The following is a 16854-nucleotide window of genomic DNA, read 5'->3' as shown; positions in this document are numbered from 1 at the left end:
CAACACATTCAGCAATAAGGCAATGGCAACTGGCATTGGTCTTTGACATGGATCAATGAACAATAGCATAATACAACGTAAACTTGCAAAGTTGAAACATGAAGAAAATGCATGCATGAATATCAAGTACAGCATTTTGCACCTTTCTCCATCCTTGATGCCATCCTGATCGTCAACCCAAAAGAGATGCGAGCATGCATAAACCGCTCTGCACTGATCAGGCTTCTTTAAAAGTTTTGCAGAATACTGTATGAAAGGAAAAACATTTCTTAAGGTGTCATGTGATATTCTAAAAACTGATAATAATTAAAAATACAGACAAAAAGTAGGCAAACACCCTACCCCTGTGGCCTTGTGTGTCAGAGTGTCTCTGTTCTCCACCCCAAATATATTCATCCGCTGAAGAGTTCCTATGATTAAGTGAATTGCAGTAACTTGGGCTTTTGAATCCTGCAAGCAGGGATGAACAAGATCACATAATGAGGACATAAAAGGATAATGAAAAATATTTTATATAACATTTGAAGATAATAGATCCACTTTTCTAACTTTTCTCTCCATACATGACAATAACTAAGTCTGAAACCAAATTTGTCAGAAGATAATATTTTCGGGACAATTACACACCGCGACTTCCTCTTCATACAGTATAAATGCCTGAGTGAAAAATTCATATGCCACAGGTTCAAGATCACAATCATTGGCAGCCTGAAACAGAAAAACAGCTACATAAGCCATTGATTGAAGAGTAATAGAAGCGGTCCGTGAAAAAGATATAAGGACATACCTCTGCACATTGCAAGTATAACCTTAATGCAAGTTCCGGAGAAGGAACCAATGACAAGGCCTCAATAGTCTGACCGGATTACAGCATCCGAGTCAAAAAAAAAAGACAGAATCAGATGAATGAGCAACTGAGATAATAGCTGACAACACAAACATTAATTTTAGCAATTCCTTGAGGGAAAAAGTACATCAAGGAACACATAAGTTAACAATGTCATGATACTGTATCTCCTCAAAATACAGCCAATTTCTTAAGATAGCTGAATTTGTTCTATATAATTTCTCAACAATATCAACCTTGTATAATATTATAGCTATGTTACAAGGACAGGTACATCAAACTTGAAATTCAAGCATATTGTTTCCGCTGGATCACTCATGTGAAATAAGTCATGCAAAAGGGCACCACATTAAGATCAACAAACTAGTTATATTCATTTCAAATAAGCTACTGCAGTCATTAATGGCTGACATAAAACTCGAGATGGAATGCAGAATTTATTCATAAGCACCTGATGTAAAATTTGAAATATTTTCTTTGGTGTTGCAGGGACCTCTTCTCCAATGACATCTCCATCCTGACCTTGTAAACGTCGTACCAACTGCAGATCAGAATATAAAATTATAAGTGCACATAATTTAAGTAAAAGCAGTAATGGAAAGCAAACACAGAAGCTGCTGAACTTGTGGATTGCTACAAGCTAAAGTCTCGGCTCATAGTATAATCATGGAATATTGTAAATCCGCTATCATGAAATATCAATCGTTCCTATGAAAAAAAAATGATGAAGCCTTCCATGTTCGGGTTTGGCATATAGTTTTCCTACATATCAATTTTTGATTGGCGCTATCTAGGTACCAACTGAATTCACTAAAGCACATACCAGCAACCTGGTTTACTCAACAGGGTTTCTTATTAACAAATCTAACAAATATACAGAATGGATTAAATCTGTTAATCTCAAACTTGGTTATGCAAAATTGCAAAACAATCTTGGAGCAAACTCAATAGCTGATATTGGCGATAACTTTGAGAAAATCAAAAGAGGTATAACCATCTGCCAAATCTGATGCGTGACTAATCCGGAAGGGCTGCAAATTGCTAAAGAAGCAAACCTGCCTCATCCAAAGTTGTAACTAATTGCCAGAGCGTCACTGATATCCTAAGAACATCAGCAAAGCCTCTGTGGTACTTGAAAACAATACAATATTAAATGAACTATATATGAAGTAATTTTGAACATCTATTAATTGCCTTTATGACCTGGAATTTTAGTTGGTCAACTGGTTTCTTCCTATAAATAAATGCTTGATCAACTTTTGCCTTTTTTTCTCCTTTGTATGATCAACCTATGCAGTTGCAAAATTGAGGTAAGCTTTTCTTAATGATTAATTATAGATCGTCACTAGATGATCTTTATGCATGCCTGACATGCTCGTTATTGATATAAAAAGGTAATAAGACATTAAAGGAGTAAGTGTTGCTTAATCACTAGCCACTCATGAAGCTTCACATGAACACATGATAATTCCAATTCATCTTGTTTCATTAGCTCCCGAGGTATTATAAATACTAGTGGATGACACTATGATATAGTAGGCTATCTGAAATAGATCAAATTAATAGATTGTGTCTTCTTTCAAAACCGATTCTGGCTCCCTGCCTGACTTTTGAAAGCCGGTCAGCGTGGGCTTTCCCGAAGGAAAGTCCGTTGGTTCCCTCAGACCCAGTTCCAAGTCCCTCAAATCCGTCATCAATAAGGCCCTTCGATTTTTTATAAAGAAGCGGGACCACCAAACCCCTAAAAAAAGCGCTTGAATCCGCTTACCTAGAAGATCTATTTCAGAGGCACAAGCAGGTGTGGACGAAGCGGAAGCGAGAATGTCGGCCTGGAGTGGGTAAAACAGTACTCATCATGGAATTGATCAATAACATTGCCAAAGCTCATGGAGGCGTATCCGTATTTGGCGGAGTAGGCGAACGTACTCGTGAAGGAAATGGGTAAAAAATATATGTATGGTTATGGTAAAGAACTAAAGTGGGATTATGTTCCCTTTTTATCTCCGGATCTATGCTTATTTTCAACTCCCCGAAGCATTTCGTCGCTTGCTACGCCCTTCCTCGTCTCTGGGTGCCTAGGTATCCACCGTAAGCCTTTCCTCGTTTGAACCTCGCCATTAACGTTAAGGCTATGCCATCCTAAGGTGCTGCTAAATGGAAGGATCTTATCAACGTCCATGAATGATAAATCATATATCGAACTGCCGAATTGAAAAAATTGGGTGCTATCATAGTATACTACATATTACCCGAATACTAGATAGTGGATATCGAGATAGGTTACACATCAAAAATTTCATATCGAACAACTCTGATACACACACACACTTAGTAAAATAGATTTACCCATAAATAGCATGGTAATGCTTAATCATATCTATCTATGCATATGTAAGCAGAGAGTAAAGGTTTAGATGCAAATTTAGAATTTGACATAGACAAACCTTTAGAGAAGAAAAGACAAGGGGAGGTACAGTAAAAGGCAGGCGCTTGGGACCTCCAAGAAGAATATGCTTCCTCACAGTACATATGATCTGAAAAACCAATACATGATGGTCATAATCAACATTGTACTATAATGTGGTCCGATCTTCCCCCTCAAAAGCACAATACAATTAAGTGTTAAGTTACTTGGGCAACATAAATTGGTGACAGTTAGCAAGAAAATAAACATATTTCATTCTACCTGAAATTTCAACATAGTGATATTTAATTAATTTCGAATCTTAATGCACAAAAATTAGTAAGATAATTAGAAAAGTAATCAGAAAAAAGGCATATGAACAGAATGGATGGAGCACAGATAGCTTTATGCATCATTTATCCAATTCTTTTTCAATGCAAATAAACTTCTAGATCTTGACATTTGGAGAACGCTTCCTACATCAATTTGAAAGTTTACCAGGTAGTATATCTGTTACTCATAAATTTAGGACATGGATAATGGGGGAAAAAGCACCATCTTGATAAAGATTCAAGACTTTTCATGCTTACTATTCAGAACTGAGCATAGCATGATTAGCATACTTGCAATGTAGTTCAAATGGACCCTTCATTTAAATGTTTTATGTAGCATATCTAATGTCTGAAAAATTGGGATGCATCCAAAGAATTATAAGAATAAGGAAGAGCTGCTAGATATTGAATTGAGCATATTCTCCCAGCAAGGTATGGGCACACGACCATAAAAAGTTGAGAAAAATCTTCCAGTACACAAAGGAACTTCTATCCATACACAGCATAAAATCGAGGATTTTGATCTACATTTCAGCATAGCAACACTTGCACTCCAAGCCAAGATTGGTTCTGACTTGGTATGATTTTAATTTAACAGGGATTCATGTTTTAGTGCATCCCGCTAATACCATTACTGTTTTGACAAGAGAATGGTACCAGGATGCTCCCGGACACCAGTTAACTCATGAACCAGGGCATCCCAACTAATCGCAATTGATACTAGCTGAGCGGACCAGGACAGTTGCATCCTGACAGTTGAACAGCCTAGAATCCTGGGACATGATTTTTTTTTATTTTTTCCCCTTCATTCTGGTTGTTTCCAGTCCATCCTGGTACTTTACTGACTAAGCTATCAGATGGGGGTGAGAACTATTACTGGTACTTTAAACCTTGAACTGAACTGTTCTAAATATTCTATTAAATGTTTTAATGATATGTTAAGCTAGACCCATACTCGTAGGATTGAAAGCTCAGAATCCATAGATATCAAAAATCAATTTTTTTCTCAGCATTACTTACTAATGCATCAAAGTCATAAAATGCATACCTTTAAAAGCACAATAAATTGCTTAAATATGATCAACAGCTTGAATTCTCGATTTATTTGGCCTAAATATAATTTATCATTGTAACATTGTCTACAGTAGTTGGATCCACTTGATGCATGGATACAAGAATTCTTAAATATATAACTACTTGTTTTTAGAATATAATAGTAGATCATGATGAATGATGCAAAACCCAATTTGTAAGGCATGTCATTGATTTTGCACTAATAGAGATTGAGTTCCCAATCACATCAATAGGATTCTAACTTAAGATTCATGTTGACCAGAAATGTAGTAGCTATAGCATCTAAATCTTTTGATTGTCAATTATCTTCATGCTATTGTCATAATTTATCAGCAAACTGAAATGAAAATCAAAGTTTCAAGTCAACTAGATAAGTATGAGTAAGGCTGGAACATTATACAATCTGGTCACTCTTTATTGTAAACAAAATAAATACAATTGTAAACAAAATAAATACAAATAGTAAAATATTTTACTATCTCTAAGAACCTATATAAATCTTACCAGATTTTGCAGTTCAATTTGATCTGACCATCTCATGTTTTTATAAATATTTTATTTTAAGTTTGATTCTTGTTTGGGCCAACTGCACTACCAAGACCTCATCCAGATTTAAGAAAAGGTACACAATATGTAGACCTAGTCATCTTTAATTCAAAAATCCCTGGATTTTAATTTTGGCAGAAATGGCCCACAAGGAGTAATCATAAACAAAGCATCTGTTATTTAGTCTAGAACCTCATTTCTCCTAGCTCACTCTACAAAACAGTAAGAACCAAAAAAGGCACAAAACATGTAAACAGCTATAAACTTAAAGGTGGAAATTCATTGGAAGTTCTCATTATCAATTCAAGCATTGACAATATGCATATATGCAAATGAGAATAAAGATGTGCACATGAGCAATAATGTCAGCTACCTTCAACATCTCCTCAGGATCATCGTTATACAGCATGTGAATGAGTCGAGCAACAGAGTTCTGCTCCTCTTTAAAATCCTCTTCATCAAGCTATAGAAAAAGAAAAAATAATTGTAAAGCATGCCATCAACCAGATAACATGACACCAACAACTAAATCCTTGTGAAGGAAGGATAAAAGAGGAAGGTATCAGGTGGAAAGGTGTTTGAGCTTCTTGGCAGTGCAAGAATTTTTTTCTTGAAAACAGAAAGTGTAAACCAGATCATCTAATCAATATGGATATTTCAATGCTCACCTCATCATCTGGGGTTCCATCCATATCCTTTATAAGCCCTTTTATTAATTCAAATAGAGCTTCCACCTTTAAAAAAAAAAAGACATGAGAAGAAAAGGCCAATCTTATGTTATAACCAAAAATTCCCCCTATATGAACATTACAAACATGAGAAACAAAGACGTACTTTATCAGCAGTTGATATGCAGGTACTGTTTTTCATGATGCTTTGGATAATCACCACAGCCATGACTTTGTTTGTCCCATTATCTAAGTGATCCATGACACGGGGATAGTTAGAAAGCTTCAATGCAGTAACAATATCATTATACTTCTCCAGTGGAGCACTCAGAAGTGCGACAATTTGCTTAGTTGCTTTGCTATCCTCAAGCTTTGCTTTGCCTGAAAGTTTCTTAACACATGCTCCCTGTTGGAATATAGAATGGCACATATTAGTCAGCATCTTTATTCACATAGAGCCAATGTATGAGATTATGCACCAAAATAAAACACAACTAAACCAGTGAATATAACATCATCTTTGTGTGTGTTATAGGCATGACCTTAAGAGCGGTCATATAGATGTTTATCATATTATTTCACAAATATAAATGGGACGTTTTGTAAGGTAAGCTTGCACATTATATATTTTAGGTAAGAAACAATTCAAACATATCATCAGCATAAATCATCCTCTTACAATATAACATTCTTTTACCTTGGTCGGACCTGCATATCATAGTTCAACATACAGCTTAAAATGAAGAGCACATACCAGTACTTGATCCACATAATCAAGCCGATCAGGATGTACACGAAGAGTAAACGTCAGAAGGGACACATATAGAGTTATTGCTCCAACTATAGGCATGTCAACCTGTGCTTCAATCACCTGTCAAATAACACCACAAAAAAAAAACTAATTTTAAAATATCAAAATTTAAAGGAAAAATGGATCAGACCTTGACAACTTATCAAGATAACATTTAATACACCATGAAATAAATAACTACGAATATTATAGGGGATCTAAGAAAGATAATTATGGTGTGGAAATGCATACTTATATGAGAAAAATGCATACTCTCACTCACGAAAGTGAAGCAAGAAAAACTGTATAGAAAATATTTATCCAAAGCATGAAATCAGAAAGAAACCATCTAAACAATGCAGACTTTTATAAAAACATGCATCCCCAACCTTCCATTACTGAGAGCCATATGATGATTACAAAATTTTATATAAGTTTACTTCCTTTACCCATCACAAATATTAAGATTTCAAAGCTTGGTTATGATTGACAGGTTGACACTTGATCAGCAACATAAAACTGCTACACATGAGATTATAAATTACACAATAACATATCTACAAACACAAAAGAGGTCCTGCAGTGATGATATCTTTTCAGGGTAAATAAGCAAATAGAATGGAAAGTATTACGCAAACCAAGAAATCAAGTACTATCCTAAGGGACTATCTGAAGGGTGAGCAGAAGATGATAAACTATAGAAGTGCAGCAGCAGAAGTGGGCAACTTGAACAGGCAGAAGAACAACATAATATACAATTTTTACACACTGGGACACCTTACTTATGCAGCAATACTTGAATTAAAAGATACAAAAAGACAGCATATATTCATTACAAGTTATACATTGTGTAAACACTGACACAGGCAGAAAGATTTAGTATAATAACTTCTATAAAATGCATATACAAAATACCTTTCCAATGGCACTGCTCAATTTGGCAAAAGCTTCAACTTGCAAGAACTCTGGTAATACCTGCAGCTTTCATATATGAGAAAGGATTTTGCAAATCTTAGGTCAGGGTACAAGCATGTTGAAAACTCACTTCTGCACTTGAGGCAGCATAATTTGACAACCTATCCATAAGCTGAGATAGTACTGTTTTGATGTCAACTGTTGGCTGCACAAACAATGAAAATTGAAACCTAAGAAACTTCGATATATCGCATTGACAAGTTTCTGTGTAGATAATTAACAAGAGAAATGAAGAGCAAATTAATAATAGAATTGAAGAGTAAATCACTATCACCACTTAGCAATCTACCCAGCAAATAATAACAGAAGGGCAGAAAAGGAGTCCATATTCTCCACTTAATATGTAAATGTTCCATTTAAAAGGAAATGAAAAGACCAAAAAAATGGGCAATTTTTAGATAATATTATGCTATTTTAGGCAAAAGCAACATCAGACCGAGGTGACTAGGTGCCACTTGTCAATAGACTAAGATTTATGCCCCCTCCCAGGCATGTTTAATCACCCACCCATTTATCTCTCCTTTGCTATAGAGTCTCAAGGTAAACGTGGACGATGGATAAATAGTGCATGAATAGGGATGGGGTGATGATAAGGCGGAGGTTTCAAGGTATGAGATGGTTCTAAAGATGAGGAAGCATCATATACGGGGAACTGAATCTTGCCAAGAAAGAATGGTGTTCATGGAAGTAAAGGTGAAGAAGTCCAAGTACTATAAGGATATAGAATACAATGGTTAAGCACTTCACTCAAGCAATGCATGTTGTCTGGTGGTGAGAAGATCCCATTAAGTTATAAATTTTTGTTGTCCTAGGTAGTTATCAACACCAACAAAGATCTTTATACGGCTTGACAGAGGTAATCTGTGAATTGGTGCAATAGAAAAGATAGAAATAACTTTAAGAAAGCAAAACTGATTTGTCTCCATGTCATGTTCAAGAGTTAAGAGAATGCCTGGAAGATAGAATGAATGTTCAAGTCAGAGCCGTAGAAGCTGTTAGTGCTCATGGTGGCTGTTATGGAATGTGAGAAGCAATTGAGAATGATCACCGAAGAGGGTATCAGCTTTTTGGTCGCTTGGGAGGTTCAAAGTTAAAGACACAAGCTTAGCTGATTTCAGGTGGGGCATTTGCAGGTATCATTGCTCTATCAACCTTTAGGCAAACGAAATTCTCCATGATGAAGCATATACGGTAATTTTGCGTTATAACTCAATCTGCATCACCAACTTATTTGAGGGTTATAAAAGGATTTTTACCCCATATATACCTTTAAATCCTCTTCAAGCTTTATTTGGATGGACATGGAAGGGAAGCAAAAATGGTGTTCTATGCTTCAATGACTTGGTTGACTGTGATGCCATTCTTTCTTATTCCTTTTTAGTTTCTTTGTTTAGAAAGCAAGTATCAATCAGTCAACTAAAGCACTCTCACATTTTCTTCATCAACTGCAATCTTTTTGTTTCCCATGTAAACTGACATTGTACAAAACCAATCAAAGATGAGGACTGATTGCCTTCCTATTTCAAAGAAAAGGAATGACTGGTCATAAATTCATAATAAACAACCTTTGACCCACCCAATTTGGGCATTTGAAAGAATGTTTTGCCTTTAATTACTGAAAAAGATTAGACCATCGAATCATTGAAACAAGTCATTATTTTCAAAACCATAAAGACTGTTTCCTACCATTCACCCCTTCCACACCTCCATCTGCACGATTTCAATATTCTCCGTTCACTTTATTCTCCATTAATCCATGTCCTTATGCTCATCTATGTAAAAATCCTTTTTATTGCCTAATCAACAGTATTAATATTGTAATTATAATATTATAAATTAAAATTTAAAATTACATTGAGAGAACTCTAGCAGTTACATGATGCTTCTAAGAACATCCACATTATCCATTACATGAAACTCTGTTAGAGATGTCTTCAACTATCTCCCCCAATCTCCTAATTAATTTTAAACCGAGATTTATCTTTTGGACTTTATTTTACTGAGTTTTGTTCCATGGTTTCTATCTAGCATTTGCACTTTTTCTTGCCGCATCAATTATTACTAGATCTACCATAAGACAGAAGAGGAGAAATCAATTAGGATAAGCATCAGCTGCTGATCTAGAAGAGCAAATAATCCATTCGTGCAATTGCAATTTGGGAGATCAGCAATTTCATGCATCTAGTTCATAATGTAGTCGTTACCTTTCCAACAAAGATCCTTCTTTTTTTAGTTGCCAAAATAGTATTACTAAGTCTCTATCGCCCCCCAAATTACTGTTGCAAAACTTTATTATATACTCTCTGGAGGTGATATTTGTATGTATGCATAAATGTCTATGCATGTAATGGATGCTTCCTCTCAACAATCCATGAGTCATCAAAATGTTTCAGGCATCGCCTGCTCAGGAAATTCAAAACCCCCCCTTCACACTGCTAGCATGCAAACCACAAAGGTTACTTGAAGCAGTAGTTTCCTCTACAGTAAAAACTCAATTTCCATATTACCATCTTGCATTAGTGTCTTCGAGTACCTTACAGCTATGCTCATAAACTACTAGACAAATAGATAGCCAGTAAAAACCAAGATTTCAGGAGTAATTGTCGAAGTTTGAATTCAACATCAACTCAATATAGATTAGCACTGATCGAACTTCCATCCCTTTAAAAATTATTTCATCTAGGGTGGATATGCCAAAAAAAAAAGGAATGGAGGAAATAATTATTTCTCCTAAACATCATAGAACCATGAAGAAATAGTGTGGTATATCTGATCATCATGGTGAACTAGCATGCTCCAATCTCAGTGCTCTCAGACGTCTATCATTCCCCAAAACTCATGCCACAGATAGGTAGTTCATTAAGGGTCAAGGCGTCAAGCTGAAGTATCCCAGGCTCACCTTATACACGTTTAAAAAAATGAAACCCAAAATTTTATAATGATTGGGGAGTCCAATTTTGAACCACCATATCATAATCAATTGTTTAAATAACAGATCTATAAAGTTCCTTAGAATCATCATCCTAAGAAAAAAAATAGATCATAATAGAGGCCCCTTATTGTTTCCACATACATCTACCCAACTGCATGAAAGCAGAACTGAACAATGCCATCTAATAGATATAACTAATTATTCCAGCTTTTTTGTTAATATTTAATGGTTATTAGGTTTTTACCAGTATTATCTGAAATTCAAAATGTCTCCATCATGAGATATCTAGCCAACATCCTGCCAGAACTTCAAATCTTTCTTACTAATATGACATCTGATGTTTGGAAAAACCTTAGACTGAATAAAGTTATTTCAGATGTAAAAGTATAAATAATCACCATATATGGATGCTCAAAAATACAATTGACCAGATAACAGATGGAATATATGTGCGCGTGCATGACCAACTCAAGTAGAGGATGTTTGCCAGGTTTTGTTAAGTACCTGAAGCTGGGGGAATGCACTTAATAATGTTTCAAGAGTCTGCAAGTGGTACTCATCTGGAAAAACTTGGATTATACAATCCATCAAGTAATGCTGGGCAATATCATCTTTACAATTGACAACCTGTCGAACCAACACTCTCACCAGAAAAAGTATCAGAAAATGCGCTAAGCCATGATATTAGTCTAAAAATTCTTCACAGTTAAGAGTACTCTGACCTGTTCCAATATTCTGGGAAGAACGGTTTCTTTGTACATATCAAGATCAACACCCTCTAACTGGCTGAGAACATGAAGGTTTTTGCCGACCTAGAAACAAAAATAAGCAGAGGTAAAAACATTAGAAAAGGTGAAGAATTTAGCTTGATTGATGGGAGTTAATCAGTTCCAAGATTATGATATTACAAGATCACGAAGTTCACTCCTTTCTTTTTCCCGCTTCTCTTTTTCCCGAATAGGCCCCTGCAGACCAGAAAGCCCAATTCCTAGTCTCAACTCAGGATCACCTAACAGTATAAATAATTCAAAATCACTAAAATACCTGCATAACCACAACTATGGTTATGGTACAGAAGCATGCCGAGTCTATAATATGCATGTACTTGGGCACCAACTATACATGCACAAACAGAACAGTGTGTGATATCTAACTACCATTGCAACCAACCTGATGTTGCATCCGGACCCAGAGTTTATTCATCTCCGTGAAGTTTTGAAGTACGAACTCAACAGCATCCACAACGGTGTCAGCATCCCTGAGAGATGGCAATGCAAATGAAAGAGATAAAACCAAAAAAGTAAATAAATAAAATAAACATGTGCAGTAGAAGATCCCTATTGCATTGTGATCTGGTTAGCTGTTCCTCATACGAATGAAAGAATTGCCTTAATAACATTTCAATGACACAAAATGACTCCTGTGGATCAGTAGGAAGCAATTAAACAGTACCCAATGCAGGTAGGCTTGTAGAATGTTTTGCTAATTTAACATAAAAGGTTCACTCAGCAATCAATTTAGACAGCAAAAAATTTCTAGGCTTCACAAATCAAAACAGACTCGTCTCAACAACAGCTCCCATTTTTGCTCCAAGTAGTGCAAAAATAGATGATATGATAACAAACACGGCCTGTCATTTATATCACATGAAATGCTCCTTCTTTTCTGGTAAAACATGAGATGCTCCTTGAATAGACAACTCGCATGAATGAAAGACTCCGAAGCTAGAAAAGAAACACATCAGTGTATTTTTGCTAAAAAATATATTATTTATCACAAATCCTTCTTACCCTTCATACTCAGAACCAATATCAGGCAACTTGTCCCTGCTGATTTGAGAGAGGTAACTTCTTAAGAAAAGTCCACGAACAGGATGCTGAATGCCACGGCACATTTCTACAAGGTCTTTAAGAACATCCTTGGCAGGTGCCTCCTTTGATTTGATGTATACAGATCCTACTGTGCAGAGGAGATACCTGATAAATCAACAATCTGAACTTCATATACATGAATAAGACGATTCTGTGAAAGTTTATTACATCCTTTGATTTGATGGATGCAAGGAAAGGTTAAATTACTCGGATACAAAGTAAAGAAAACAAAATAAATCAAAGTGCACTACATTAAAATGGCCTCGAATGAAAAAGAGGACAGAAGACAAGATCCATAAAATAAAATAACACAGAACAACTACTACCAACTAATCGAATCAAATGCTTTACAACCAAGAAAAACTCATAAACGAAAATTCCCTCATGACTTTGAGTACCCTAATTTTGAACAAGAAAAGTTCAATTAACAATCAAGGATCTAATGCTTGAATAATATTAAACATCCATACTAAAATTTGAAGAAATGGAAAAAATATGACATCATCATATATGTAACTCAGAAATATATCAGATGTAATACTTGAAAAGGAAAAAAAAAGTTTAACTGAAGCATTATAAACAAGCTCATAAATCAACAGTGAGACAAAAAATGGCATAACAATTGAGCTTCTATAATTATTAAGGTATACTGATTCTTCATTAGTGTTAGAAGAAGTAACATTCTGTCAATACAGCATAGAAATTATATGTCCCATGCACTGCCTATATCTCATTCCATCCCTTTAACAACAAAGAATTTGTAACATTTTATTTAGATGCAATCTTTATGCCTGATCTTGCTCATTACATGCAAGTCTGCACATTTAACTTTATTTGGCTCAATGATGTGACATGATTATTGAGATTATTTCAGTACTTGCCTCACATTGCATAGAATTAGCGAAACCGATCACCATTTTAGGACCAAATTCTTCAAAGATTTACTAGGATCCACTAATCGCACATTCCCATCCATGTCAAAAACTTCACTACAGCATTGGCAGTATTTAATGGCCCATCAACTGCCATCCATGGGTCAATGATCTATTAGAATTCGACATAATCATTCAAAGTTTTATCCATCAGACTCGATGCAACATTCTTGAAACCAGATTTCTTGAACTTTATTCAGGTCAGTAAGTAGCATAGAGATGGAGGTTTCAATCATTCTCCATGACCTAGTTATGGGGGGAAAATGCTGAGGTGGAAACTTCTAAATTTGGTTTAAATCCCAAATCATTGTTCAAAAAAATGATTGAAATTTCTAAGATAATTAACTTTGACGGGCAGTCTTTTTCCATTTAAGCTAATGTAGCTGACATACTTGCACTCCAATTAAAGTCCAAATAAACAAGAATCATTACCTTCTCTAGAGCATCTTTTGCACCCATTTACAGTTCAACTTTTGATTCTTAGAAAATGCCAATTTTGATGCCTTTTGCCCTTAAATCATTCAATTTGATTCTGGTTGACCAAAATTAAACTTCTTTCTTACATATTCAATTCACCTCTTATTTTTTTATATTTTAAAGAGTTTGTTCACCTATGAAAGTTTATTTCTAACTATTTTCGCCCAACCTTCATGCTAAACATCAGCAATTCGATCAACAGTTTGTTCCAGGACCATCCTGGATTAAAATGCTTACTTCCAAGATCAACTATACTAAAAAGTCTTTTTACAGATGGGCACTCCTCAAGAAAACACCAATGCAACTACGGATTCGTTACAAGTCTTCCTAAGCAACACATGCAACTGCATATCTAAAGGGCAAGTCCATCAAACTGGCATCTAAGTCGATCATCAATTCAGAACTTAGCACAAAGAGATAGGGTAAGTCACATGTCTTACAGCCTGGGCAAGATGTTCCCCGCATGCTGCACGAGCTCGTACAGATCGATCACGGAGAAGCTGCCACGCTTGGTCTCCTCCCTGAAGAACATCTCCAGCTTCCGCAACTCATCAAAAGCCCGCATGTCTTCCCAATCCCATCGCATTTCAAAAGATGAAGAAAAATTATAAACAGCTGCGCATCATCATCATCATGAAAAGGGAAAAAGAATGGATCGCATACAAAGCTCGTAGTATTTGTGCGGGGAGAGCCGGGAAGTCCGCAGCTCCGAGAGCATCTGGGCGGAGAACTTGAGAGCATCCCTCAGGTTATTGGAGTCCTAAGAAGGAGGGGATCAACACTATATACATATATATATATATATATATATATATATAAAAAGAGCATTCTCGGAATTAGGGTTTGGGGGGTTTGGGGGCCGACCAGAGAGCGGTGCATGTAGAAGGCGTTGTGCTGGAGGCCGGCGATGCCCTCGGCCAGCCACTTCTCCTCGTCCTCCGCGCCGGCGTCCGGCACCATCTCTCCACCTCTACCGCGGTCCTCCGGTGGCCGCTCGCTCAGATCTCTCTACTCCGACCCCTTGATGGGAGTTAATTGATTGATCCAAGGAAGGAATTCGCCTGATTTCTTTACTTCTGATAACTCGATTTTGCTGCGGCGGCGACGCCGGTAACGGAATAATAGATGGGGGATTTCTTCGGTTGATCGATGAGATGGGGGATCGGGGTGGAGGGAATTGGTGATTGGGCTCGTCCAATGGGCGATGGGAGTTGGAGCTTGCCGGCCGTCCGGTATCTTGACCACGTGGCCCGGGTGTTTCCATTCTATTTGCATTTATAATGATCAGATGCGACCGTCCGCATAAACTAAGTGCACCTCCTCCCCCTCCTCTCTCAGCTCTAAATTTTGTACAGTTCGTAGAAGAATATACGCTAGGACCCAAATCTGAAACTAGGAAAAGCTTCGGAGCCAGGCGTCGTAAGGGAATTGGTTCCTTGCACCAGCCCGTCATGCATGGTGCTGACATCTAGAAGGCACAAATTTCCTATTGTCATATGGCACCCTAGTTATGAGTCTTTTTTTTGTGTGTGTTTTTTTTACCGTACTCGGCCCCCCATCGTTACTCTATATCACCTATGCATGCAAAGGAGGACCATGCAACATGACGCTGGGGGCTGGAGGGTAGAGCTAACATACACCATGCTTGTGATACCTTCATTACTTGGCATGAACGTATTTTTTAGTACCAAGCTTGGCCCTGTAGTATTATTCCACATTTGTCGAGCATGAATAAGAGGACAATATGCAATAGGAGATTTGGGGGTTGGAGAGTGGATTTAATGTATGCAAGGCTCCTAGAATCTTTACAAAGAGAGAAAATTAGCAAAATCTATAAACAGTAATTTGTTTCTTAGGATCATAATTGTTACTATGTTGGATCCGGACCGACATCGAAGCGCAGCTTGGACAACCCTGAGGTCGACTGAAATCGAGCTGAGCAGGTTGGCCGAGGCTTCCGTAGTCGAGCTCCTCCGAAGGTAGCATGCAAGAAGACCGTTTGCCGGACAATTTCTAGCGGGAACCCTCCGATGTCTAAGTCGGAATAGAGAGTCAACAATATGGGAGGAAGAAAACTTCAGTAGATGGTGGTTCTCTGTAAATAATATTGCATGTGTGTTCTTGCATTTTTGTTACGTACCTGAGGTCCTCTGGGCTGCCGCTTTATATAGAGGAGCATATTTTGTCATTACCCGGGCTGACATGGCATGCACCAATGGCTAGGTAACGACTAGTAGTACGGCTACGGTGCAAACGCCAGTCCGCATGGATGGCATGCAGCGCTGGTCGGGCGCAGACTGTAATGTCGCCATGACTGTAGGCTGATAGAGTTGTCAGTTATTAGAATTATCAGTCCTTGTCGATACATGCTAATTGTTCTTCTCGGTTGATTGGCTCCTTGGTTGGTCGGCTCCTCGGCAAGGGGCGAAGTCGTTGACCTCGGGTAGACCTTTATGCCAAGGTCATGGAGAGGTCGGTCTTGTCTGAGGTCAAGTATTTAATATTTTCTCCATCACTTGCCCTCTACTTTGGAGGCCAAACTGTATTCTAGTTCGGGCGACAGAAGTTAAATTGTCAACTCGATCGAAGGTGAGATGTCCTAAGGCATTATCATTGCGGGGTTATCCCATAGCTTGGCTGATCTCCTCTTGGTCAAGGGCGTTAAATGCGTCGGTCGGTCTTCTTAAAGTGTCGCCGTATCCGGGGTGTCCTGAGGCATCATTATTGGGGGGCTATCCCACGGCTTCATCATTGTAGGGTGACTCTGGGGCTCTATTAATACAGCAATCCGGCAAATCACCCGTCTTGTACCTTTGACTGACACATAGCTCGATTTGACCGAGTACTCGAACCGGCACTTCGATCAGGGCTGCCCGCGCGTGCTCTATATAAGGGTGCCTACTTCCTTCAGCTTATACTTCTTGCTTTATTTGCTCTGCTCGAGTGCCCAAGTGTTCAGGCTCCCGGATGGTGCTCCGGCGAATCTCTGTTCCTCCAGCACTAGCA

At 37.5% G+C, this 16854-nt stretch overlaps 1 protein-coding gene across 1 annotated transcript in view; it reads right to left on the bottom strand.

Moving 5' to 3' along the window:
- Positions 1-15100, bottom strand: part of LOC103720101 (vacuolar protein sorting-associated protein 35B) — a 16265-nt gene extending 1165 nt beyond the window's left edge. The window contains exons 1-20 of the mRNA XM_039134522.3: positions 14713-15100; positions 14512-14608; positions 14289-14415; positions 12359-12544; positions 11739-11826; positions 11477-11533; positions 11291-11380; positions 11073-11195; positions 7707-7781; positions 7577-7636; positions 6626-6742; positions 6038-6277; positions 5872-5937; positions 5577-5666; positions 3292-3381; positions 1299-1388; positions 788-856; positions 628-708; positions 343-450; positions 143-246 (exon numbers count right to left, since the gene is read on the bottom strand). Of these exons, the coding sequence (XP_038990450.1) occupies positions 143-246; positions 343-450; positions 628-708; positions 788-856; positions 1299-1388; positions 3292-3381; positions 5577-5666; positions 5872-5937; positions 6038-6277; positions 6626-6742; positions 7577-7636; positions 7707-7781; positions 11073-11195; positions 11291-11380; positions 11477-11533; positions 11739-11826; positions 12359-12544; positions 14289-14415; positions 14512-14608; positions 14713-14808 (2054 nt within the window). The 5' untranslated portion in view covers positions 14809-15100. The remainder of the gene's footprint in view (positions 1-142; positions 247-342; positions 451-627; positions 709-787; positions 857-1298; positions 1389-3291; positions 3382-5576; positions 5667-5871; positions 5938-6037; positions 6278-6625; positions 6743-7576; positions 7637-7706; positions 7782-11072; positions 11196-11290; positions 11381-11476; positions 11534-11738; positions 11827-12358; positions 12545-14288; positions 14416-14511; positions 14609-14712) is intronic.
- Between the last annotated feature and the right edge of the window lie 1754 nt (positions 15101-16854).

This window comes from Phoenix dactylifera, chromosome 1 (genome assembly GCF_051530095.1).
Source record: "Phoenix dactylifera cultivar Ajwa chromosome 1, Ajwa_hap1_PhDact_Kaust_v1.1, whole genome shotgun sequence".
Lineage (NCBI taxonomy): Eukaryota > Viridiplantae > Streptophyta > Magnoliopsida > Arecales > Arecaceae > Phoenix > Phoenix dactylifera.
Note: the sequence above shows the minus strand (reverse complement) of the source record. Positions and strands in the feature narration are given on the sequence as shown.